At 35.8% G+C, this 24,902-nt stretch overlaps 1 protein-coding gene across 4 annotated transcripts in view; it reads left to right on the forward strand.

Moving 5' to 3' along the window:
- The window catches only part of CDH8 (cadherin 8), a 153,521-nt gene extending 134,766 nt beyond the window's left edge, over positions 1-18,755 (forward strand). Inside the window, exons 1-3 of one of the 4 annotated variants that reach the window (XM_031051749.2) lie at positions 138-163; positions 15,401-15,652; positions 16,700-18,755. In XM_031051749.2, coding sequence (XP_030907609.1) covers positions 15,418-15,652; positions 16,700-17,193 — 729 coding nt within the window. In that variant the 5' untranslated portion in view covers positions 138-163; positions 15,401-15,417 and the 3' untranslated portion in view covers positions 17,194-18,755. Of the gene's footprint in view, positions 1-137; positions 164-15,266; positions 15,284-15,400; positions 15,653-16,699 lie in introns of those variants that run through there. The other 3 variants (XM_031051748.2, XM_005152164.3, XM_031051747.2) reach the window with 3 other exon arrangements.
- The last annotated feature ends 6,147 nt before the right edge of the window (positions 18,756-24,902 follow it).

Here is a 24,902-nt window from a genome sequence, read left to right on the forward strand (position 1 = left end):
CTATTCTACCAATCTGAAACCTTACTCACTCCTCTCCTGTATTCGGGATACAGGGCTCCAGATTCTCTCTCTCCTCCGCCCTAAGCCAGATGTGATCCATCAAGTCTTCATTCGACTGGACAGGCCAACCTGATGAATGAACCAGCAAGGAGGGGGCCATCTGGTAAGCTGATTGTCCTCTTTAGGCATCTTTAGGCTCTTCTTCAACTCTGCTGTGTTCCCCAGCACGTCTGTACTTTTTATAGTTTTGTAGCTGACAAAATGTTTCTCTGAGAGCACTCCTGTTCCAAATGCTTTTAACCTTTCACTCCTGTTTTAGCTTAGCTCTGTGATGACAGCTTCTTTCCAAGCCTCACAAAAGTAGACTTTCAGACAACTGAGAGTTGCATATGCACATTGGAAAATTAGACTAATTTCCACAGCATCACATCCTTGCGTAGAGTTCCTTTTTTTTTCAATCACATGAATCAATCACAAATACATTGCTGTTTCAAGACACTTAAGTAAACATGACCCAGCCCAAAATGACATTAAATGACAGTGATAAAATACAGGATAATACTGTATATATGCGGCATGCCATTAAGCATACATGACAAAAGAGACTTTTATTTCACTCATTCTTAATTTATTATTTTTGCTGCTAGCAGAATCGTGTTGCCAAGGCGTCAATTATGTTTAATTTTATAAATCAAACTAATTAAGAACCAGATGCAATCTGAGTGAAAAAGATCTGAGGTCAGTGTTGTGCACCATATGTACAACAGTGCTTATTCATGATGAGATGGATTGGACAGCTGTGAATTTTCCTGCTGTAGGAGCTTCATCATGCTCAGATAGTGTAACATACTTATCTCTCTTTTTCCAGATTCTTTACTTTTATAATAAAATTAAAGAAAAAAGAGCAACACTGACAAGACTTTAAAAGACTAAGTAAAGGATAAAAGTTTTTGGAAAAAAAAGAAAAATAATTTGGTCAGCAAATGATGGAATGGATGGATCTAACCCCTCCAGGTTTTCTGCAAGACACAATTCCCATTATGGAAGTGTTCATGGACAAGACCCCCAGTATATCAATACCCCCAGTATATCTGATTTCTTGTCAATGGGTCTAATTCACTGAGTAGGAGGAATAATGTCCTAGAGCTGAAGGTTCTGGCAGGGCCTCTAACTCTTTACCATCTCAGTCTATTACCTGATAAAGACATATTGCATCTCAGGAAGTTACCCTCTGTTTTCACCTCATTGTTAGGTTTTGGTCTGAATATTTGGATTTTCTCTCTAATTACCTCTTCAGTAATTACAGCACAAGACTAGTTTTCTCCCTTTCTTTTTGAACCCTGTAAATTTATTGGTTGCTTTCATTATGGAATGTTTCTTTGTCTTATCATGCTCTAAATACAGGCTTTAGAGGAGGAATACCAGTTTCTTAGATGCTATAATTGTACTTTTATTTTGTCAATTAATGAGAAACTAAATAGAAGTCCCATTTTAAAGTTTCAGTTGTAGCAAAGATTAGAGCACTAACTTCTGATAGCAGAAGGAACTCAACAGGCTAAAAATGAAAATTATATAAGCAGGAATCATCACATATTAGCTGTTAATTTTTCCTTTGGTTAGTAAAAATCTGCTTTTGTCATTATAACAGATATAAAATATACAGCCTATTTGCACATGGTTCCTCTATTAAAACAGAAGGTATTAATTTTTCACACTTAGCCTCAAGGCTTGTCTGATAAACTATTATACAACTGACATTATAATGTGAATTAAAAAGACAAAGACCATGTTCCAATTTGCATCTTGTTTTGAACCAGTTACCCAAGTGGTGTACAGTAAAGAAAGTAATTAAGGAGGTGGCCATTACATTGATGGTTATATGAACTCTATGTCTGTACATTCTCCTGTGGTCACATTTATTCCATACCATTTCATTTCCTCCTTAATACTTTTAAGAACATGACTGTTCAAGAATGCTTTTCTCTGGCAAGAGCAGGTACAGCAGTGATACCCTGAAGGAAATATGATTTTTGTATTCATTTTGACCAGAGCTTCTCACATCAAGCTTTGAAGAACAGGGAAGACAAAATTTGAATTCAGATGGATGGGGTGTTTTGTACCACTTCTTAGGATATTTTCCCTACAAAATCAACTTCTGATTTTGTAATTTGCATGGGTGTTGGTGTTGTAAAATGAGTCACTTTGTTGTTCTTTAGTTAATTCTATCTAATTAGGATCTATTCTATTTGGCAAGCATCCAGTAATGACTTGTATATTTATGTAATTATTAGTATTTAGTATTTGTATAATAAATATGCCTAGAAGGCAGTCCATTCAGAGGGCAGAAAAGAAAAAGTACATTATTTTACTGAATACAAAGATCTTGCATACTGAGCCAAGTGCAGAAAGTAAATGAAATGCATAAGTTGACCTGTCTAGTCCAGAGAGAGTTTGTATATCCTAAAATTATAGGATATGCATACTTAGTAATCAGTGCTGATTATAGAGGGAGTGAAGATGGGCCCCTGTTTGAAGTGAGATAATAAGCCAGCTTGTTAGGCAGAGATAAATAGAAGAACTTCAAGAAAAGGACCAGATGTCTGCCTGATGGTGTTGAAGAGGGAGAGCTAGCACAGTCCTCGAAGGTAACATGGATGGACACACAGTGAATCAGAAAAGCAGAGGTAGCTGTCTGCCCATATTAAGATAGCAAAGTCAAATCACCCCAGTTTGGCCTAAACTGTGGGCTCAAGTAACCAAACTTCATTTTTGCTGTAGGCTAAGGGCTATGTACATTCGTCAGCGGTAACTGTAACACTATACTAATTTTTGTTTACTGAATCTGATCCTATAAGTCAGGAATAAAGTCTTATCAAGTGCAGGTTTGAATGGAGTTAGGTATTGCAGTCATAAACTTTAAAAGAAGCTTCAATCATAATCACTGAATGTTGATGAAAGAGCTCTGCTGTGCTCTGCAAAACGATGGACTGTCTTGAACCCGATCACTGACATTTTATTCTCTTTACTTTTTAGAATGTAATAAATGACATAGTAGTTTCATATTGCTTTCAGAAAAACAGAACTTTTGGGGTTGGTTTGTGTTTTGCTAGGAAACTTTCACTCAGACTAACCTAAATTTAAAGCTAAAATGTAGGTTATAGGCAATAATAAGAAATAAGATAAAAATGTTTCATGTAACCTTTTTGAACCTATCAATCCCCAACCTTGCTTAACTCTGTCATGTCACTTTCTATAACATTTTCATCTATTATATAATCCTTCTGTAAATTATACAGTTTTCACCCTAATAGAGATTAAGAACTTGTGATCTAAGAGTAGTCTGCACGAGTTTTGGTTAAGGAACTAATCGAGTTCAGAATAGTTCAGAATACTTTTGTATAGCTTGGTTACAGGTTTCCTGTTAGATTTTGGACAAGTCATTTAATCACTCTACCTGTCATTGTGCGATGCATACACTGCAGACATTCTTTTAAAACATTTATGTCACAATCACATATGACATAATGGCACCTATTAGCAGCTCCCTATGGGTTGGTAAAGACTAATTTTCAAGAGTGCTTTATGGCGTCCCTTCATATTCTTCTGAAACTCCTAGTTAGAAAACATGTTCAAGTTATTCGGCTGCTCAGGGAAGGAAATAGTGGAACCCTGTCTAATGACAGCTGTAGCTAAAGCATTATTGTATCTTTGAGAGAAGCCAGAATATTAAATAAAGATGAAGGTAGTTCGACCTCGATTCTGCACTGTACATCTCCTTCTCCATCAACTTTATCTATCCTATAACATTAAAACTTCCCTCTGTGTACTACAGTTTTTTTGTTTTTAAATGAGAAAAATATTTTTTTTGTAACAAATCAACTTAATCTTACTTTGTGCTTGTCTTCTGCTAACACGCAAGAAAAAAAGAAATATTTGCTAAAAATTTGAGAGTTCTAATGCCGTCTATCTGTCAGAACCACTTGCCTCAAAATTATGTATAAAGAGCTTATGTTTTTCTAGACTAAAATTCATTTTCTTAATTTTTTTTCCTTAGTATCTTCCTCAAGGTATCTGTTCTTTTTTTTTCTTTTGAAGTACTTTTTCTTGATCATGGAGAGGTTTTGGCACGTTAAGATGTATTCTTCTTTGCCAGTAGAATTGTCTTGTAATACTTGATCCTGCTTCATATTTTTATTGCAGCTTCTGCCTATGAACATCGTTCGTACTTTGTCAGACTCTTCATCATGAATTTGAAGACAACAGGAAACAATTTTACCTTGATATGGAAGTTGTTTTGTTTTAGCATAGAGATGCATTATATATTTGTGCCTTATAAGTTTTCCACTTGATACAAAGAGGATGAATAAGATGACTTTCATTTTGTCAAAAGCGTATTTCGTTTGCGACTAACAAATGTTTTACTATTTGCAGAATCTCCCTCCTTGGAGATAATCAAAAGCTGCCTGGACACATTCGTGAGCTCTAGGTAGCTGTGCTTGAGCAGGGGAGTAGACCAGATGACCTCCAAAGGTCCTTTCCACTCTCAACCATTCTGTGATTCGATGAAAAATCTAGAACACCTTATCAACTCATGCTATAGTTTGTAGATATTTACCAATATAATCACTGACTTTGTAGTATTACTTCAGCAGTGCAACAGAATTCAAATGCTGACATCTTTCCCTGGCTCTTTCTTTTTTCCAAGCTCTGTGTTGTGTTATGCAACGTATATAGCAAAGTAAGCATCTTGAAGTATGTCCTGGTCTTGAAATTTAAATACATGTGCACATGTGTTCCTGTGGCTCTGATTTCATTCTCAGGAATCTGGGTTGGCTACATAATGTTTGCATGGTTTGCAGAAATGTTCCCAAGAGTGTCTGGAATATTTCATTTGAAAACATTAGACTATCTATTCCACTCTATAAACAGGTAATTGGATTTTTTCCACTTCCTGAAATTCTGTGGATGAATTTTGCTGTTCCGTGCATTTCAAATGAGTGTTAGTCTTCACCATAGGAGACATGTCCTCATTGAGAGGTGCGAATATAACAAGACATTATGTGTATACTTTGGGTGTAAGACAGAGGTATAAATTACTGCTATTAATGGCCTGATGATAACAAATTGTTATTGTTATACATAATCTGCATATCTGAATGTCTTCAAAAAGTCATTATCATGCTGCCTGTGTGCCCAGGGGCAATCTTATACCATAGCATTTCAGTCTTTCAAATTACAAAAAGCTAATATAACTCTCAATGACATTTACAAAGATGTATAATGGCACTCCTTTCAGTTCTCTCACAGAAATTATTCTCAGTGAAGTTAAAAGGAATTCTGTGTACATTAGATCTGCAGGATCTGGTACTTTTTAAAATCAAAGACATGGTTTTTTCTTAAGTGGCACCAGCTCAAGAAAATGTTGAATAATTTTATTTCTTTTTTTTAATTTATTTTATGACTTAAAATGCCTCAGCCAACGTAAATTGTTTTTTAACTTTCAGTGCTTTTTGGCAGATAGTACATATGCTAAATTTCTTCTCATAGTAAGTTGTTATGTCAGATTTATAAACCCCTGAAAACTGGCATTTTGTAGTGGAAGTGCTGACAAGACCTTTATAACACCAGTACAAATAGGCAGCATTCCGATAAATGCTGGCTGTTTTATTTATAGCCTGGTGGTGGCTTTATGCCACTGTATTTCAAGGTGAACATTATAAAAAAAAAGTAATAGCATAATAGAAATACATTGTTATGTCTTGAATTTGGTTCTGTAACTGTTACAACAAAACTTAAAAGTGGTTGATGTGTCCAATTCCAGATTCAGTTTTAAAGGACTGTTATATACTCTACTGGTAAGTTGTTTTAAATTCTTGTCATGTGAATGCATATGTTCCATAGAGTATGGGAACAGGAATGGCTATTATTGTAGCATGGAAAACTGGATGTGAATTTGCTTAGTGCAAAGCTCTCTTAAATGCCAAGAACACATCACATTTAAAAACAGTAAGTTCCTGCTTAAGTTTTATTTTTCTTACTATAGTATTCATAGTTTACATGATAGAAAGAAAGATCCAATTCAAACATCTGTGAGCGTCTTCATAGACTCAGCTTTCCAGACCCTAGCAGTAAGTCCCTGAAATAAGAATTGAAGGATGTGTTTGAAGTGAAGGTGAAGAACATAGGATGAACTCTTAGAACTTTTCCATCACCTACCAAGCATACTATAAATTTAATTGAATCTGTTTGAGATTTAGCATAAGAGACATAAGAGAACCCCAAATCAATGTAATGTGTAAATCTGTAAATCTCACAGTGACCTAAGGTGCTTAGTTACCTATCTTTCATTTTTTTCTCCTCCTAGAGTGCACTTATATGTACACATTCACAGAAAAAAATAAGAGTAAGAATCCATTATCCCTAAAAAGAAGTACAGATGTCAAAGTTTTGGAATATTCTGGGCTGGGTGTTTATTTAACTTTGCAGTATTTTGTTGGAATCTAGTAACATGGCAATGGGAAGTTCTTGGTTCAAATGCAAAATATAGCCACTATTTTATCAAAGCATTATAAAGCATAATATTCCTGAAACTTTTTGGTTAAAATAACAAGATAATAGAATTATCTAGAATATGTAGATTTCAAAAATGATCCATCAGTCTATTCAAATTGCTGTGTTAATAATGTATTTTTAATGCTAAGCACATTTGACAGCCATTTCATCTCTCTTTCTAAACTAGAGCTTGGCAACCTGCATTAATTCTTACACTTTACAGATGTAACAATCAATGCACATGCCATGTAGTGATGTGATCCGAATAAAGTAAAGCATGTCAAAGCAATGTGATTATTAGTAAACAAGTTTTTGGATGGTTTATTGAATACAGAACAGAAAAATGAGAGGCAAAAGCCAGTGCTGTTTTAGCATATCTTACATCTTCACTGGCCTTAATTTACTTCAGATTATGGGAGTGTCAATCATAATGGTATCAGGGGATTCAGAAAAGATAAACGGGCATAACAGCAGAGTGGGTGAGACTAAAATCAGGTCTGTTGGGTACAGTTCAAACAACTGTGGAAACTGTGTAACAGACCCAGAGACCAGGTTCCTGGTTTGACTTGCCTGAAGCATCTGTAAATTAAAAATGCAGAGAGGTAATTAATATCCTAATTATTTCTTCATCCTGTTAACAATAAAACTAGCATTGTTTCAGACTCAGTACAAGCTCTACATCATCATTTTTTCAGCAGGGCTTTTCTGCCCTTCTTTGGGTGGGTTAAAAAACGCAGGTACAAAATGTAAGAGTTGGTGCTGGATTGTAAGTGACCATATAGATATGTTTGATTACAGCTCTGCTGGACTAAAGGTCAAAGGAAAGTTTTAGAATACTTAAGAGACAATTATCTAAAGTTCAGACTTTTCCAAAGGAATAGAACTAGAAATTATACAGACTATTATCTAAAGTTCACAATTTTCAAAGGAAAAAGGTAGGAGGAAATTCTTATACCATACTTGGCAGTTAATTTGTCTGGGGTTTTTTATTCCATCAAGAATTTATTTACTACAAGTTCTGCATCAGAGTAGTATTAACATGATTATTTCACTTTCCAAGAAATTTTAACATATGAGAATGATGTATTCTTATGCATGATTAAATATTACTTTGCTCATGATTCAAAATTCCCAGCAGCACATTTTATTTCTGCAAAGGAATACATGACCTGGAAATGTGTTTAGTTTTATATTGATTGGTTAATTCAGCAGTTCAATTCAAGCATAAGCTATTATTTAGGCATATTGGCAAAGAAAAAAAAACAATCATGGTAAAAAATATGTGACATTTTGCAATTCTTCTCATATTTTCTCCTATGAAATACTTGTTTTCCTGTATTATTATTATTGGTATTTTAAGGGATTCCAGAAAGTCCTGGTATCAAGAAAGATAAAAATTCATTTGAGTGTTTGCTAATGTGTCATAGGAACATTTTGTGAATTGCCATTATATATGTCAGTATGGCATGTGACTTATTATGGTGCAGGAGAGACAGTTTGATCAGTCAGCTGAATTTTTATAGCATAGAATTTTTTTTCTTTTTGAACCTGATGTGTGCTATCAAATTTGATAGCAGTCATCAATCTGCTTTTTTGAAGACATCACAAATTTTTGACATTCACGAAAAGCAGGTCAGTTTGAAATACCTGTGAATGCTTCAGTGCCCATATGGTTTGACTATCATAAATCAGGCAAAATATACTATAAAAGTGGCCTCTTTTATTTTCAGATTATTTTATAAGCCTTCTACTTGAATAGAACAGTTATGCCTTTACCATACAGATTAGGCAAAGGGTCATCTTTCTTGCAAACTGCTCTTAACAGGATTTTGTTTGAGATAGTTATCAAGGGCAAACTAGAGTATGTATATAATACTGCACATGACATAGTTGTGCATATATTAGCATATACACATTTATGAGATCCCATGCAAATGGAAATAAAAATGACATGCTAAGTTTATTCATGAAGCAAAATTATTATACTAATACTTATGAAAAAATAGATTGTTTTTCATTTCCTAATGATTGGCAGATTTATAACATGCAAACTCAAAATTGTTTGCTTTTAGTCATGTTTTCCTTCAAAATGTCTTACAGCCTGTGGCAGAAACAAAAAAAGCAACCCTGTATTACATTAACGCAGGTGTATCTCTTAAAGCATTTAATGCCATTCTCATGGAAGCAAGACACTGAGGCTTCTAACTTGGACTTAAGCGCAGTCTGAACCATACAAATCCATTTTTCAGTTCAGGGCCCATCTATGAATATTGTTCTTTCACACGGTGAACACTGGTGGGAGTATGGTTTATTTAAATTACCACTTCTGGTTTTTGTACTAGCTCAGAAAGCAGGAAGGAGGTTATGAACATCCTTTCACACTGCTTTTCTGAGAATAAAAAAAAAAGATTTCAAAACAGTTCAGTTGACAGAGACATATCAGATGTGGGGCTCTGAACAGTGAATTGTTGTGCTACATTGATTGGTCTTGTTTCTGCAGTATGACACTAGCAATCTAAATATGTGCTATTTGTAAATTCTTTCATAGAAGGGTGTGTATTATGAGAAAATATGCAAAGAATAATGATTAAGGTATTGTTTATAGCTCAGGAGAGTATATAGAGTTGTCCGTATCTTGGACAACTTTATTAGTCTCTAAAATAGGGATTGCAAACTTCCCTATAGTCCACTATTTCTCTGTTGTTAGGTTTGGATTTTGAAGAAAATGAAAAATACCAGTATTACTGCAGATCTTTTGAAAATCTGTGTTCAATGTTGCAAGGCCTCCAGTATTGAATAGTAAGTATTACAGGAAGCATGTACATGAATTCATAGTTATGCAAAGAGCTGAAATGCTGTCTTAACATTCTCCAGAATGTTCTTTTCTAATGCATTTGCAGATGACTGCTAAATATTATATAGCTGACATTTCCCAGAATGTCATATGTTTTGTTTTTCCTGCTTGGACTTTGGTTGTTTCTATTGAAGTCTTGATGAGGATATCTTAATTACTCAGTTATTTCAAGTTTTCATGTAAGAATAGATGCCATTTGTGAACTAAGAAATGAAATGAATAAGCTGTCCTTGTCTTGTTGTTATCAAAAAAAGCAGGGAGTATCACAGTAAGGACATTCTTGCTGGTCTTCTATTTGTGCCAGACGACCCGGTATTACAGAGAATCTGTTTTAGACTAAGAACTGTGTATGAAAAGATATCTTTAGTAAACATGAATAAATATATATTTCTGTCATTCTAATGTTTCCAACTGCAAAGTTTCCAATTAAAATTCTTTCTTCACATAGTAAGTACATCCAGCATAGATAACAATTTCCACCACAAAGTCCTTAATACCATTAATGATTTGATCTTTCTGAGAACATTATAAAAAGGATAGAAAAAGAAAGACAGCAAAAGAGCTATGTAGGTTTAAGGTTACACAGCAGGGAAGTCCATTGATCTCAAAATATTAAAGAACATGAGGGAATTAAAGAAACGCAATAAAGTGTGCAGAGAAAACGACACTTGGATGTAAACTGACTGCTTCTGGGTTTTACTTTTGTCATTTCATTTTATTGTCTGACTTAAAATTGCAACATGCATTATTGTACAAAGGGGAAGGTGAAGAAGTTGACCCCTGCCTGCTAATTTCATATCCAGACTGATGCTGATATCATTAAAGTCATTCATGTCCACAAAATCCAAAAGTTGCTTTGTATTAAATTTACTTTTTTTTTTCAAAATCTTCCATCCAAGAACCTCAAAAGAGACTAGGGGGTCTTGAGAACTGTTAGCAATCTGCAGGAAACAGCTGGCCCTGCGGTAAGCATGTCCTTGGTTGTGGTTATTCAAACTACTTTTGTCTAGAAGTCACATTGAGCATCTTGTAAAGACCTTGTGCATTATCCTACTTTGTTCCAGAAGTGAAGGAGATATTCCTATAACAGTCTCTTTCATGGTTGTTTTGCAGATCTGCTTGTAAACGTCAGAAACTGAGAGTCGTCCTGTGATCTAAATGACTGATCTGTTTTTATGTTTTAAAAGGGTAAAAATGAGCTCCAGGTCTAAACTGTAATTATATATTCCTGGAGCTGTGTTACTCTGACCCTACACTGATGCAAAAATCTGTGATGAGCTACAATTATTAAGATCACTTATGTGACACTATTCCTTAAGCCCACAGGACACAATACAGCTGCTGGTCCAGTTAGTACTGGACTACCATCAGTAGTTCAATGGCATTTAATTAATCATCAGTTAAATGGCATTTCATAGGACTATGGCATTTCAGTGGACTTCTTTAATCCCTTCCCCACATAGAAGGGTCCAGAATTCAGGTAGGCTCATTTTGACTGAGAATGTCAAAGGACCTCCTGATGAATAGAATATACCTCACTGACTAATATATATATACATATATATATACTTATATATATATAAGTATATAAAACTTGCCTGTGGCAGGTTTCCTCATAGCTTTATGAGCAGAGAGAAGTTATTTTTTTTGCATGTAATTTTCCTTGTTTTACCAAAAGAAACATGAAAAAATAAATAACCTGAACAGCGCTATAATGAAGGATCAGTGGGTTAATTGGAAAGATGAGTGAAAAGTGATTGTCCCCTCTCCTGCTGAGCACCTGCTGCCAAGTTAATTCATGCAGCAGTGCTGTAGGTTGTTCCTGGAGAAGATTCCTGCTGTTTTGTCAGCTATGGGGTAGGGGGAAGTCCACAGAGAGAAGAAAGAAAATCAGGTAACTTGAGTTTATTGCTAATCAGCTGCTAGGATTTATTTTCACGTCCTAGGAAACAACTAAAACATCAATGAGAGAGTCACTGTTCTTCACTCAAGAGTCACATCCCCACCAAGCTATATTTATTTTAGGACATACCAAAGAAAGGGGAGGACTTTGTTGTTGAACAGTGTTTCCAAGGCAAAACTGAATACTTGCCATCCATTGGCAAAACAATTTGGTCATTTCATTTTGCTTTTGCTAATGACTACTTCTGATTGACAGTTTCTTTCTGGGCACAACAAATTCAACTGAAGTCTAACACAGCAGTTTTTGGGGAAAAAAGAAGAAAATATCTGTAAAAATATCTGTCAAAAAAAAGGAAAGGTTACTCTCTTCTCTCCTTGTCTTGCATCTCTTCTTACATAGTAATGAATGTTCTGCCATTACAGCTTTGTTTACACTTAAATAGTTCAAGTAAATGTCCCAGATATCTTATGTATCTTTTACTTTAGCTCATTTCTTTTGAACTTGAATTAATAACCATTACTGGTACCAGCTACTTTTTTATACTCAGCATAGCTTCACTGATTGACAGAAATGAGCAACTTATATCTCCATTTCTCCTCCTTCCTTTTGTTGTTTCTGCCCTCTTCTATTTGTCTCTTTATAATACTCTTCCTTTTCTATTTTGTTGTACTCTGATTCTGGCTTACTAGAATTTTCTGAACTAGGCAGAGCAGCAGTGAGCGTGTCAGAAGGGTGGGAGGATCTGAAGCTATTCCCCAGCAAGAGCAGCTTTTTTTTTTTTTTAATTTCTTCCTAAAGCAGGTGCTTTGTCTCTTGCATATCTCTAAAGAGCAGGGATGCTGGGGCTCAGCATATCAATCCTTTCCTCCAGCTGGGACAGAGAAGGACTGTACCAAGCTTACAGGAAGGTACAGGCTGTATCAATTCAAATTTCTAGAGCACAAGTCAATATGTAATATAATTGTAAAAGTCTCTAGAGTTCTGAATATATGACTACAGATGTGACACTTCTGAGTAGGATTTGTCTCAAAGAAAGAGATGGAAATTGAGCCCCACATAGGTTTTTTTTTCTCCGTTGAAAGGTTGAAGCAAAAGGATTAAGGATGCATCTTATGCTGAGATATTTTTAATTTTGCAGAAGAAAGTCAAATGATAACCAAAAGATAAATTTATTTTTCTTTATTTGAAAATGAGGGGGGGCAGAGGTGCAGAGGAGGAAAAAAAATGCTATCAGATAAAAAAATGTACATTTGGACATTCCAGTAGGTGTGATGGTCACTTTTACTTTACCAAAGTTTACACCAATATTTAGGAAAACTTAGCTACAATAAAATTTTACTAACATAACCTTTCTTTTTGTTCCTTCCAGCTCAGCTAGAAAGCAAGTGTGACACTGGAAGTGGTTTAACTTGCATACATGTGCTTAAATCTCTGACACATTCAGCCAAGAAGGAGTGCAGTTTTTTCTTAATTCTAAATATGTGCTAGTTGTTAACTTAAAACATACTTGACTTTTTCCACTGCATCACAGTAGCACATATGACTGGGTGTTGTCAAGGAGTTTGGTCCTATTTGAGTTGTCAGAATTCTTAAGAACTTACACCTGAACTTTATCTTCAGTAAACACATCTGCTTCCTTTAATTTTAAAAAGGGCACAGGGAAGGACTAGACTATTTATTTAGCTCCAAGGTGCCATCAGTTTTGATGTGACTGTTTCCAACTTGAATAGATAAAAACTCCTCAAAAAAAAAATCATTAGGAATCCTTTTTTGTTCTGCAAAGGTATTACAAAGTGACCATATTTATACTGCTTTATAAAGTAGTTAATTTTAGGTTGATCTTCATGTGCTATATACTCTAAATGCTGTGAAAAAAAATGTTGAAATGATTACATAATCTGCAATATAAATTATAGTAAGAACCTCTCTAGGCTGTGTAAGAATTATAGCTAGGTGATGCCACCATGGAATGCAAAATCGGACCCCAAACTTCAGAAGGAGCCTACCTGAAGTTCAGTTTCTTAGTCACTGAATGAGAAAACAAGCTTGCTTACTTTCTCTTGTGTGAGACAACTACCCTTGTAGCTAACAATTGTCCTTAAATGCCTTAATAGTCTTTCTTCACCTTCTGTTTTATGGCAGTAATGAATTAGTTGTAGGAGTTATCGACTGATTGATATCTTGACACAGACTCAGGACATGGTAAAGTTCAGTAATGCTTCATTCTGTATATTCCGTTATATTCTATAACTACCTTTATTCCTTACTAATTTGCCTTTTTACTAAGAAAGACATAAAATACTGCATTTAAAATTGATTTATTTTTGCGTGTGAAAAGCGCCTTTAAAGTATTTGCTTCATAAATGTTTTTCCCTTCTTCCTGCTCTGCATCTTTCCCTGGCTTTTGTACTTCATAGAATGCCAACTATTTTGAGCATACATGTGTCTTTTATGTTGGGGCAGTGATAAATGCTGCACAAACACCATGGGCTGTCAGAGATGTTCCTGGTGATCACAGTTAGTACAAATTAAATGTTTCTAAACTGTTTCATGTTTTCAAGTGAGTGACCATTACCAAGATCAATGTAGATACAAAGCTTTCTTTGAGTTATTCTGTGTGTCCGCATACACGTTATGAGGCACTTCTGGCTTTTTTGAGTTTAAGCTCCAGAATAGGGTCTTTGTTGCATTTGTCACATGAACTCTGCCTGCCTTCCAAGTCTTCTCTCCCTTATGCCTGCCATATAATTCTCAGTAATTTCTTTCCCTCCCTGGAATGGCATTTAGTGATTCCATGTGCCCATTTTATTGCATAAAATACCAACAGGCTTACTTTTGCTCATGGTACCTTCGGAGAATTAACTTTGGTAGCACAGGAGAAGAGATATTAATGAAAGGAACGACAATCTCCTTTTCTCAAATATGATATGCAGCTTGATTCTTAAACTGTCATCGGATCCCTCAGTAACACACACACGGGTTCCTATTCTGCCTGCGTCAGAATCTTTGCATTAATTTGTGGTGTTATTTTTGATGAAAGAACATAAAAAATGAACTAGTACAAGTCAACATGGACTCCTTTAGCATATAAATCATAAAACTGAATTAATCTCTTTTTTTATTCCACAGAATAAAGCAGGTAAAAGCTAAAGGGAATATTTAAGTATGTAAATAAATTAAAATGTTTTGCATATTTGACATGATCACTAATCATGATTTATACCTGAGCATTGTGGCACACACAGGATCATTAACAGTTGACAGTAGTATGATGTTAAATATCTGGAATCTGTAATTCTTACAATTGTACACAGTAGAATCCATATGATTACTCTAAGTAAAATCAACTTGTAATCATTATGATGGTGAACTGCAATCTAAACGAGTGGAAGAGGTTCAACTGTGTAACTTTATGTCTGGGTAGGAGGCTGTATAGTCAGATGCCTTTGTAAAACTCTGTACCTGCATGCACGTGCAGAGGTAAGAATGTCCTATACTCATTTCTGCTCACTGCCTTCAGAGGACATACATTTGGTCTGGTTTAGTTTGTTGTATTTTTGTCATTGAGGCCCGATAAATGTTGATCACCAAAAATTAGGCCTACAACTTCTAACTCATTCAATTTTTCATTTGTTTGTCTTTCTATTGCTTATTATTAAAAAGAATATAGTAGGCCAAAATCTTGTGCGGTTTGTATTTATAATTGATGGAACATTTGTTTAAAATGATCAATATGCTTTATTAGATTTGGGTTATGTTAACATTTAATTTCTGTCTTTGTTGTACTGGTTGAGTTTTTACGACTCTGTGATTTGAAACAGTGATGAATCATGATGGGAGGACATCTATAAGGATGCATACAGTGAAGAAAGTGTGGGGTTACCACAGGACACAAGAAAACACATATGGTGCACGCATTCATCTGGGACATGGGCAGCCAGACAGAAAGGGCAAGGATATGTCACATGCTGCTGGTATAATGAGCATAACAAAGTGAATTTGTGTATATGTTTTCGGAATTCATCAAGAAAAAGTGATGGGTTTATCAATTATTCTGTGTGGTGAAACAATGCAAATTTTCCGTTTTACAGATAATACTCTCAGCATAATGGCAAAACACAGTGGATTCAGCCGGCAGAAGCAAGAAGTATATCTACTGCCAATCATAATCAGTGATACTGGGAATCCTCCCATGAGCAGCACTAGTACTCTCACCATTCGAGTTTGTGGTTGCAGCAGTGATGGTATTGTCCAGTCCTGTAATGTTGAAGCATACGTACTTCCCATAGGACTAAGTATGGGAGCCCTAATTGCAATATTAGCATGCATCATTCTGCTGCTAGGTATGTATCCATTTCACAGCCTGGTGTTCCAAATGTTTCTGATTCCTGGGTGGCTGGAAGTAAGCAAAGATGGCACGTACAAGGACATAGAGTCTAATGTCAGAACTGCATCTCTGTTGTGCTAAGAATGGAACAAAAGCCTATAAAGCAAAGTACCAATCTCAAGTAGTATTATACACAAGCTACATAATAGACAATCCAATTGGATATCTGATGGAAAATATATTTTTTGTATATTCTAAGACGTGTATGAGTTTATTCTGGATTGCAGTGGTATAAGAGACATTACAGTTTTACAATATAAGGAACACTGTATATTTCAATAAAACATATAAAATCTGTATACAACATCCAGTGGGGGAGAGAACAGTGAAGGAAGAGACCTATTCTATGCTTTGCAGCTTCACTTTGTAGCTGAGATTTACATCAGTAACTGAGATTTCAGCATAAAGCTGCAAAAACAATAGTGTAACCAATTCAGAGATTTTTATGCATCTGTCCATGATTCTGAAACTGATGTATTTAGGCTCTTTCTTTCTCCCTTACTGTCTTATTCTCTTTTCAGTTAAATAATGTTAGTCTGTTGGAACGTGTAAAAAAAAGACACTGATTTCCTGCTGTCATCAAGGCTATGCTTTCGGAAAAACACCCTCTGATTTTGGAAAACTCCATCCATAAAGTAGATCGTTATAGACTATGTTCAGTGAATGATGATAGCTTTACTTCACCTAGGTTTGTAACTTTTCCAAAGGGAAAAATTGTTGTCTAAATTCAAGGCTCAAAAATGGAAGTATGTGAAATCTTACCTCTTACATAAAATTGAACTTCAGATGTAAACTTGTAAGATAAAACTAGAGAACTAACCAGAGCTTCTGATAAAATTTTCATCACTCAAATAGGGGTGAGGTTATAGGTTTTTCAGCTTTTCAATGCCTTTATGACTTTTATTTTCACAAAAAGCAACCTATCACCTTCCATAACTGTGCTTAACATGTAGTGCTTTGACTGGATTTTTTTCCTAACCAGACTGTGATGCTCTTTTTGCAGTCATTGTAGTGCTGTTTGTAACACTAAGAAGACATAAGAATGAGCCTCTAATCATTAAAGATGACGAAGATGTGAGGGAAAATATTATTCGCTATGATGATGAAGGAGGTGGAGAAGAAGATACAGAGGCTTTTGACATTGCAACTTTGCAAAATCCGGATGGAATTAATGGATTTTTGCCTCGTAAGGATATTAAGCCTGATCTTCAGTTTATGCCCAGGCAGGGTCTTGCACCTGTTCCTAATGGTGTTGATGTGGATGAATTTATTAATGTAAGGCTTCATGAAGCCGATAATGATCCCACAGCTCCACCATATGACTCTATCCAGATTTATGGCTATGAAGGAAGAGGGTCAGCGGCCGGTTCCCTTAGCTCATTGGAGTCCTCTACATCAGACTCAGATCAGAATTTTGACTACCTCAGTGAATGGGGTCCTCGCTTTAAAAGACTTGGAGAACTTTACTCAGTTGGAGAAAGTGACAAAGAAACTTGACAGGGGATAGCAAACTTCTTCACTGTTGACTTAATGATCATGTAATATTCTAGAGCCACTGCTGTTAGTTAAAACTAATGTGGCTTTTTGTTTTAGAGGCAAGTTTAGCGCCAATCATCTATAAAATCAACTACATTGTAATGTTGAACCAAAAAAAAAGTATATGTTAGGAGGTTAAGTCTTGTGGAGTGTGAAGTAAAGTATGTGGAGTGTCTATAAGTCTTTGGATATTTGATATTCACTTGACCACTCTAAATATGGGGATTTTGATCTTTGATTATCTTCAGTGAATTGAAAAGAACAAAAAGCAATCGGTGCTTTCTTAGAAAATTGACTTGCAGGGATTTTGCTGTTGAACAGTAGCTCCTGCCAGTATGTGTAAAGCTAATGGTTTGTTTCTGCATTGCCAACAAAGATCCCACCACAGAAATGTTACAAGCAATATCTTGGTTTTCAAAGCAATGCTGAATAGGAACAGCATTGTAAATTCCTACTGGCTTCTACTGTGCAGTGACCATACATTGTACATACAGTATCATTGGCCATGTAACCACAGACTAAATATCATCTTTAAATATTGTGTCAAGCCTTAAAATATTCACATGTTCTTAATCCATTCCAGTGATGGGTAATAAATTCTACTAATGTGCAGAGATTGAAAGGCAGGGCTACAAAACCTTGCTGTAAAAAAGGATCTTTTTATAGAAGAAGGTTCAGTTCTGTGTTTCGTCTTCTGAAAGTAAAAAAAAAAACCACAAAAAACAACTGTTAAAGGGGATGTACTTATATGAAAGAATTGCTGATTTTATTGCAAAAGATTGAATTTATTTGTTTAATCTTTGAAATAAATATTTTATTGATGTCCATTGCTGCTTTTATTTATTAAGCCTGGTAATCTATAGAGTAAGATTATGAAGAAAACTAAATTATATCTGTTAGATCTTTTTCTATATATAATGAATGTTTAATACATGTACATTTTGAAAAGCAAAATGACAAATGGTTGCCAGATAAAGCAGTTACTTATCCATTTGCAGTAGCTGAATTTTAAGAGATGCTAGCAGAAATAAAACTTTCCCACAGAAAACTTTTGACAGTTTTATATCTTCATCATAAATCTAGTTCCTGGTGTTTTTAATACAAGCACAAACAGCTGGAAGTAAACTGGTTCATGTGAATATTTAAACTATAGACTTTTAGAAATCCACACATAACACAGTACAGTAAAAAACATGCTTATAGTTCTCCACTGTATTAGAGCAGGAACCAGTGTGTACATAATTTTACTGCTTATGTTATTAGAGTTTCTTTTCTATAATATTCGTAGTGATGCACCAGGGCTCTTACACACAGAGAAAGAACACTAGAAGCTGCAAGCATACTCAATTTGTAATGCAAACTTGCCATTTAGAAGTAGCAATTGTATAATAAAACTACATATTACATGCAAATCATTTTAATTTTCTACTTTGTTTTGAAGCTATATTATTGTTTGTTTATTTACTCCATGTATTGTATCCAGAGAAACTCCTGTATTGTTTCCTACTTTGTGAAATATATTTTTATAAATACTTTTCTCGTTATTGGTTTTTTTCCAGTTTTACCTGGACACTGCAGAAAGGAATCTGCCTGAATAAGCTCATCGTTTTTTGAGGAACATAGTTCCTTCAACATCATTTATTTATAAATTTAATACAGTCAGAATAAAAAAGGATAATATTTGAAAGAATTTTTGACATTGTTTGCAGAATTAGATATGCAGCAGCCTGTGACCACAGGAGTTATGTGTGTCTAATTCACTGTGCCAAGCTGAAAAATAACCTCACACTTTTTTTGTTACAGTATTGCTAGGAAAAACAATCCCTTCTCCTTAGGCTCCTCAGTAATATTTGTTCTGCAAGCAAAAATGTCTTAATGTATTATTCCCAATTTTGCCTGTATTTCAAAATGGAAACATTTACTCTGCTTTAGCTGTGGCATGGCTGGCTTTAATGTCTGTAGTTTGTGGACAACTAATATGCTAACAGCATTTCTATTTGTATTATAAAGATTTTATTGAAATTAATGAAGTATCCAATTCATTTAAGTTACATTGCATTAAAAAGCCTCTAAATAACTTTATCTATCAATTTTAGTAATACTATAAATGACAGTGAAGTCATCTAAAGATAGAAAAGAAGCAGTCATGAATATTTCAATGAAATCAAACATGTTTATGTAACAGATTGTGATAACAACCAAACAGATTCTTACTCATCACTTGCACAAAGTGCTGTGGTGTTCTGAATTGCCGTGCCAAATCTAATGGTAGTGTAAATGGAAAAGTCTGATTCAAAACTTAGACTAACCCAATTTCTAGCCTACATCCCAATCCTGGGAGCAAGGAAAGAAAGGCACTGTGAGATATGGATCACATTATTGTCTATAGTCAAAAAGTGTTTAGGGCAAGCACCTCTGACTATGAGTTATAGTATATACTGTAGAGTTTTGCAAAGCTCTTTTGTAGGAAAACTCACAAAAGGATAACCTTCTGATTGCCTTTTTGATTGAAAGTTCCATCTGAGACCACGACAGCACATTCAGTAATAAGATTTCCAGGAAAAAAAAATCCCATCACTGGCACCGTAGGAGAGGCAAAGCATGACAGAAATCTCATCATTGTCAGTCAAAAAGAGATGGTAGCTACTACTGCTGAGCATAACTGTAAATCGTGCATTTATACAGGCTTTAAGCATTAATATCTACAATGCAAAGGGGAGAAAAGAAATAATGAATTTGTGATGAATGAATAGCGACGAGCTATTTCTTGAAGTCATTTCTGCTTCACCAAAGGGAAATGATTCATTCTGCAAACTAATTCCATGTGATTTGAATATAAATTTTATACCAATACATCTTAGAAGGTTAAATGCTGATCATTAAGTTTCTCAGTACTTCTCCTTTTTTTGACAAGGAAATTAATTCAGTATAAAATTGTTTTGGATAACAACAGTATTTAGGAGGATTAGAACCACATTGTTCTACGTTACACATCCAGACTTAGACATATTATCGACATTCTTTTAAAGTATGTAAAATAGTAATTCATCTTTTTCAACAACATTTAATTAGCAATTGACTTGTATGTGACAAGGAAAATGCATTAAATTAGAATTATTAATACTGATAAATTTTAGAATTAAATTCTCAAAATCTTTTACAAGTGCCAAGCACCTTAGAGTCTCATTGATTCTGGCTTACTTTCACCTAGCTAAGTCTTACACTCATTTGTCAGAACTGCTAAGGTAAATCATCCTACACATGAAAGATGGAAGTTGAAGTTTTTGGCCTGAACATTGTAGACACAAAACTCAGTTCGTGCATTTAAGTATGCAAGTATTGTGAACTGAGTGTGTATACATGGTTACTAGATATAACTTAGACAACTAAAGGTCTTCAACACGTTCTCTCCCTTACAGTAACTGAAAGCATATGTTACCTGTGTGCTATGACCTTGAAATCAAGTAATAGAAATCTCATTTAGACTCAATCCATTTTTTACCTGGTATCATTTGTCTGTGATGAATTTGAGATGACTATGAAATATACAGGAGAGAAAATGGCTGAAGATTTTCATTTAAATCAGCAGCTGCTGATCACAGGAGAAACATTCAACACTACAGCAACTCCAAATGCCATCAACTATCTTGCAGCACAGCAGTAACAATTCTCAGTCTGGAAAGCAGACAGAATGTCTGCAGTATGTTAGAATCAACTTTATTTGTACAGCTCTGATAGAGATGGAACTGCTGATTTTAATATACAGAGAAAAATACTTCAACTGTACTATATCCAGGCAGTTGCATGTACTTACATATGTGTATGACAATTTTTTTTTAACTTACATGATCATAGAAATCAGAAATGGATAAATGGGCTTAAAAAGCTTCTGCAGGTCTGTCCAGCTGGAGGAAACCTTGGCAGCAGTCTGGTTTTGTATCTCGTTTTCCTGGGATATAATTACAGCCTTAATTGAACTATTTGACTATTTTTCTCTTTTTCCCTGCCCCTCTATATGCCAGTTCAGATACCCTGAGCCATAACACTGTGAGCATAATGTTAAGACAGCTCTGTTTCAGCTGGTGCATTCAGGGACTGGAAAGAAGAAGGTAGGCCAGGATAGCTAAATTCACTAAATTCTGCTCCTTCTCTCTTATTGTCCTATTTGTTTTTTAAAACAAATAAAAATCCGACACAACAAAACAAAAACCCAACAAACTACTGCATACATGTAGCTTGCTTTTCAGATGTAATCAGAAGATTGTATTACTACTTAAATGAGTTTAAGTAAGTGTTGCATAAAAAAAAATAAAATGCATGACTAGAAGCAATACAAAACCTATCATAGGAAGATTTATGGTGAATAGACTGGGTTACTTATACCGAAGGTCTGTCTTATATTTTAAATTATGCTGAAAAACCTAAAGCTAATGCTGATCTAAAGCTAATTTTTACAAGGATATCAGAGATAACAGAAAAGGCTTCTATAGATATGTTGCTAACAAAAGACAAACTAGGGATAATGTGGGCCCTCTCAGGAAGGAAATGGGAGAACTGGCTACCCTAGATTTGGAGAAGGCTGAGGTTCTCAGTGACTTCTTTGCCTCAGTCTCTACTGGCAAGTGCTCTGACCATGCCACTCAAGCCTTGGAAGGCAGATGCAGGGACTGTGAGAATGAAAACCTTAGGACCACTGTAGAAGAGGATCAGGTTTGAGATCATCAGGTTTGTGAACCTAAACGTACACAAGTCCATGGGACCTGATAAAATCCACTCACGGGTCCTGAAGGAGCTGGTGAATGATGTTGCTAAGCCACTGTCCATCATATTTGAAAAATCATGGCAGTCAGGTGAAGTTCCCAATGACTGGAAAAAAAGAAATATAACCCCCATGTTCAAGAAGGAAAAAAAGGAAGACCATTCAGTAGGAAGAACAACAGCCCAGTCAGTCTCGCCTTTGTGCCTGTCAAAATCATGGAGCAGATTCTCCTGGAAGGTATGCTCAGGCACATGAAAAACAAGGTGGTTGGTGACAGCCAACTCACAAAGAGCAAATCCTGTCTAATCGATTTGGTGGCCTTTTAGGATGGGGCTATGGAACTGATGGATAGGGGCAAAGCAGTTGATGTCATCGACCTGGACATGTGCAAAGCGTTCAACACTGTCCTGCACAACATCTTTGTCACTAAATTGGAGACATCAATTTGATAAGTGGACCACTTGGTGGATAAAGTACTGGCTGGATGGCTGCACGCAAAGAGCTGTGTTCAATGGCTCAGTGTCCAGCTGGAGACCAGTAACGAGTGGTGTCCCTCAGGGATCGGTGTTGAGATTGATCCCATTCATCATCTTTGTTCGTGACATGGACAGTGGGATTGAGTGCACCTTCAGCAGGTTTTCCGATGACACCAAGCTGTGTGGTTTGGTCGATACACTGGAGAGAAGGAATGCCATTCAGAGGAACTTGGACACATTTGAGAAGTGGGCCAATACCAACCCCATGCAAAGTGCAAGGTGCTGCGTGTGAGTCAGGGCAATCCAAGAGGTGATTCAGAGCAACTCTGTGGAGAAGAACTTGGGGGTGTTGGTTGATGAGACACTTTACATGCGCCAGCTTCAGTGTGAACTCACAGCCCAGAAACCAACCGTATCCTGAGCTGCCCCTCTACTCCAGTCTTGTGAGACCCCACTTGGAGTACTGTGTGCACTTCTGGTGTCCTCAACAACAACTTGGAGCTTTTGAAGCAAGTCCAGTGGAGGCCACAAGGATGATCAGGGGATTGGAGCAGAGAAGCTGCGTGGAGACCTCCTAGCAGCCTTCCAAATCTGAATGGGGCCTACAAGGATGTGGGAGAGGGACGTCATCAGGGACTGTAGCTATAGGACAACAGGTAACAGGTTTAAACTTGCATAGGGGAAGTTCAGGTTAGTTATAAGGAAGAAGTTCTTTACTGTGAGGATGATGAGGCCTTGACATAGGTTGCCCAAAGAAGTGATAAATGGCAGTGTTCAAGGCCAGGTTGCACAGAGCCTTCGGTGACATGGTCTGGTGTGAGGCATCCCCGCCCATGGCACGGGGGTTGGAATAGGATGATCTTAAGGTCCTTTCCAACCCAAACCACTGTATGATTCTGTGGTGATTTTTGGTTAATAGAAAGAATGTTCAGTAGCAACTCACATTCAGAATTATTTCTGACCAAGAGGAGGGAAATGAGATTACTCAAAAAAAATTATTTTTCAAATTCGGCAAGTTTTTTGCAGTGGTAGGATATCCTAGTAAATTGAAGCTAAGTAAAAGGAAAAGAAAAGTAGGACTATTCACTATTATTTTTTCTTTCAGAATGTATCAGGTGTCATTAGCAGCAGATAGTACTGCTGGAATGAGCAATTGAAGCTTTCTGTAGTCTATCGTTCAGATAAGTTGGACTTGTATTATTTCTACATTTGTACACTATTTGTGCAAGATAATATTCTGGATTTGCAGAAGGTGGAAACCAATTTAACTTGCTGTATAATTCACTGTGATGGGTTTTGTAATCACACTGCAAAATGAGTCTAGCTGCTGTATTATACAATACTGATACTGTCTTATGCGCTGCAGAACTAGTTCCTCTCCAAATAATGTCATAGTATTCTAAATGAGAAAATATAAAAACCCTGACAATGCTTTTTGTGCAATTGCAACTAAGACATCTTCCAAAATGACTAATAAAAGCAAGCTGAAGCACAGAGTTTCTGGCAGAGCCTTGCAAATGTGCTCATTAGCATTGCAACACAACTAATCCTTTTTTTTTCCCTCCTCCTACCCCCCACATTGCAAAAAATTTAACCAGTGAAATGAACAAATGAAATTTGAGCCTTTCCTTCAGAAAGGATATGTAATAACTTGCAAAATTCCCCCCTTTTTTTCCACTATTTCAGATGTTTATTGAATGATGTTTGTGTGATGATACCAGTCAAATAGAAGGGATGATTATGAGTTATGTCATTCATTACATGAATGGAGAAAGTACTTATGGCATGAGGGCAGTAGTACCTTCTCCTCAAAGTCTTCTCAAAATAAAAAATCTTGTTGATGTTCCTCTAGGGAGTTCTCATCACACCAGGGATATCCAGGGAAAGAGTATGAATGTGTATGAAATAGAGCTGTTTCATCTGTACTCTCTATGTACTACTTAAAATTTGATACTGGCATCTCAAATTCCTATTCATCAAATGAGAACAGGCCAGCAAGTCCATGGCAGATACATATACACAGATTCGCTCCATAGCGCTTATGAACACATAGATATGTTTCTTTGTTGATGTGGAAAGGTTCTTATTTGTGAAGTTTGGAACAAACAGCCAGTAAGACAGAAGGCAGGAAGCATTGATAATTGATGCTAAAAGGATGGATGATTCTGGAATGGGTCCTCATTTTGTATCTTGGATCTTTGTGTTGCCTGTCTAGCCTTGAATTTTTTACCTTCAAAATATTTTTAACAGCAAAAAAAGATCCATTCCCTGCTCTTCATAACAGCTTGTTTTTTGAACTATAAAACATGAGAGTTTGGGGGGGTGGGGCAGATCTTTTTTATAATTTCTTTCTCTCTTAATGGAACTTTCACTGATGGCAACATTGACAGTTTGCACTGCCAAATTTCACAAGCTGGCAGTTCTTACAATTAATA

Source organism: Melopsittacus undulatus, chromosome Z (genome assembly GCF_012275295.1).
Source record: "Melopsittacus undulatus isolate bMelUnd1 chromosome Z, bMelUnd1.mat.Z, whole genome shotgun sequence".
Classification (NCBI taxonomy): domain Eukaryota; kingdom Metazoa; phylum Chordata; class Aves; order Psittaciformes; family Psittaculidae; genus Melopsittacus; species Melopsittacus undulatus.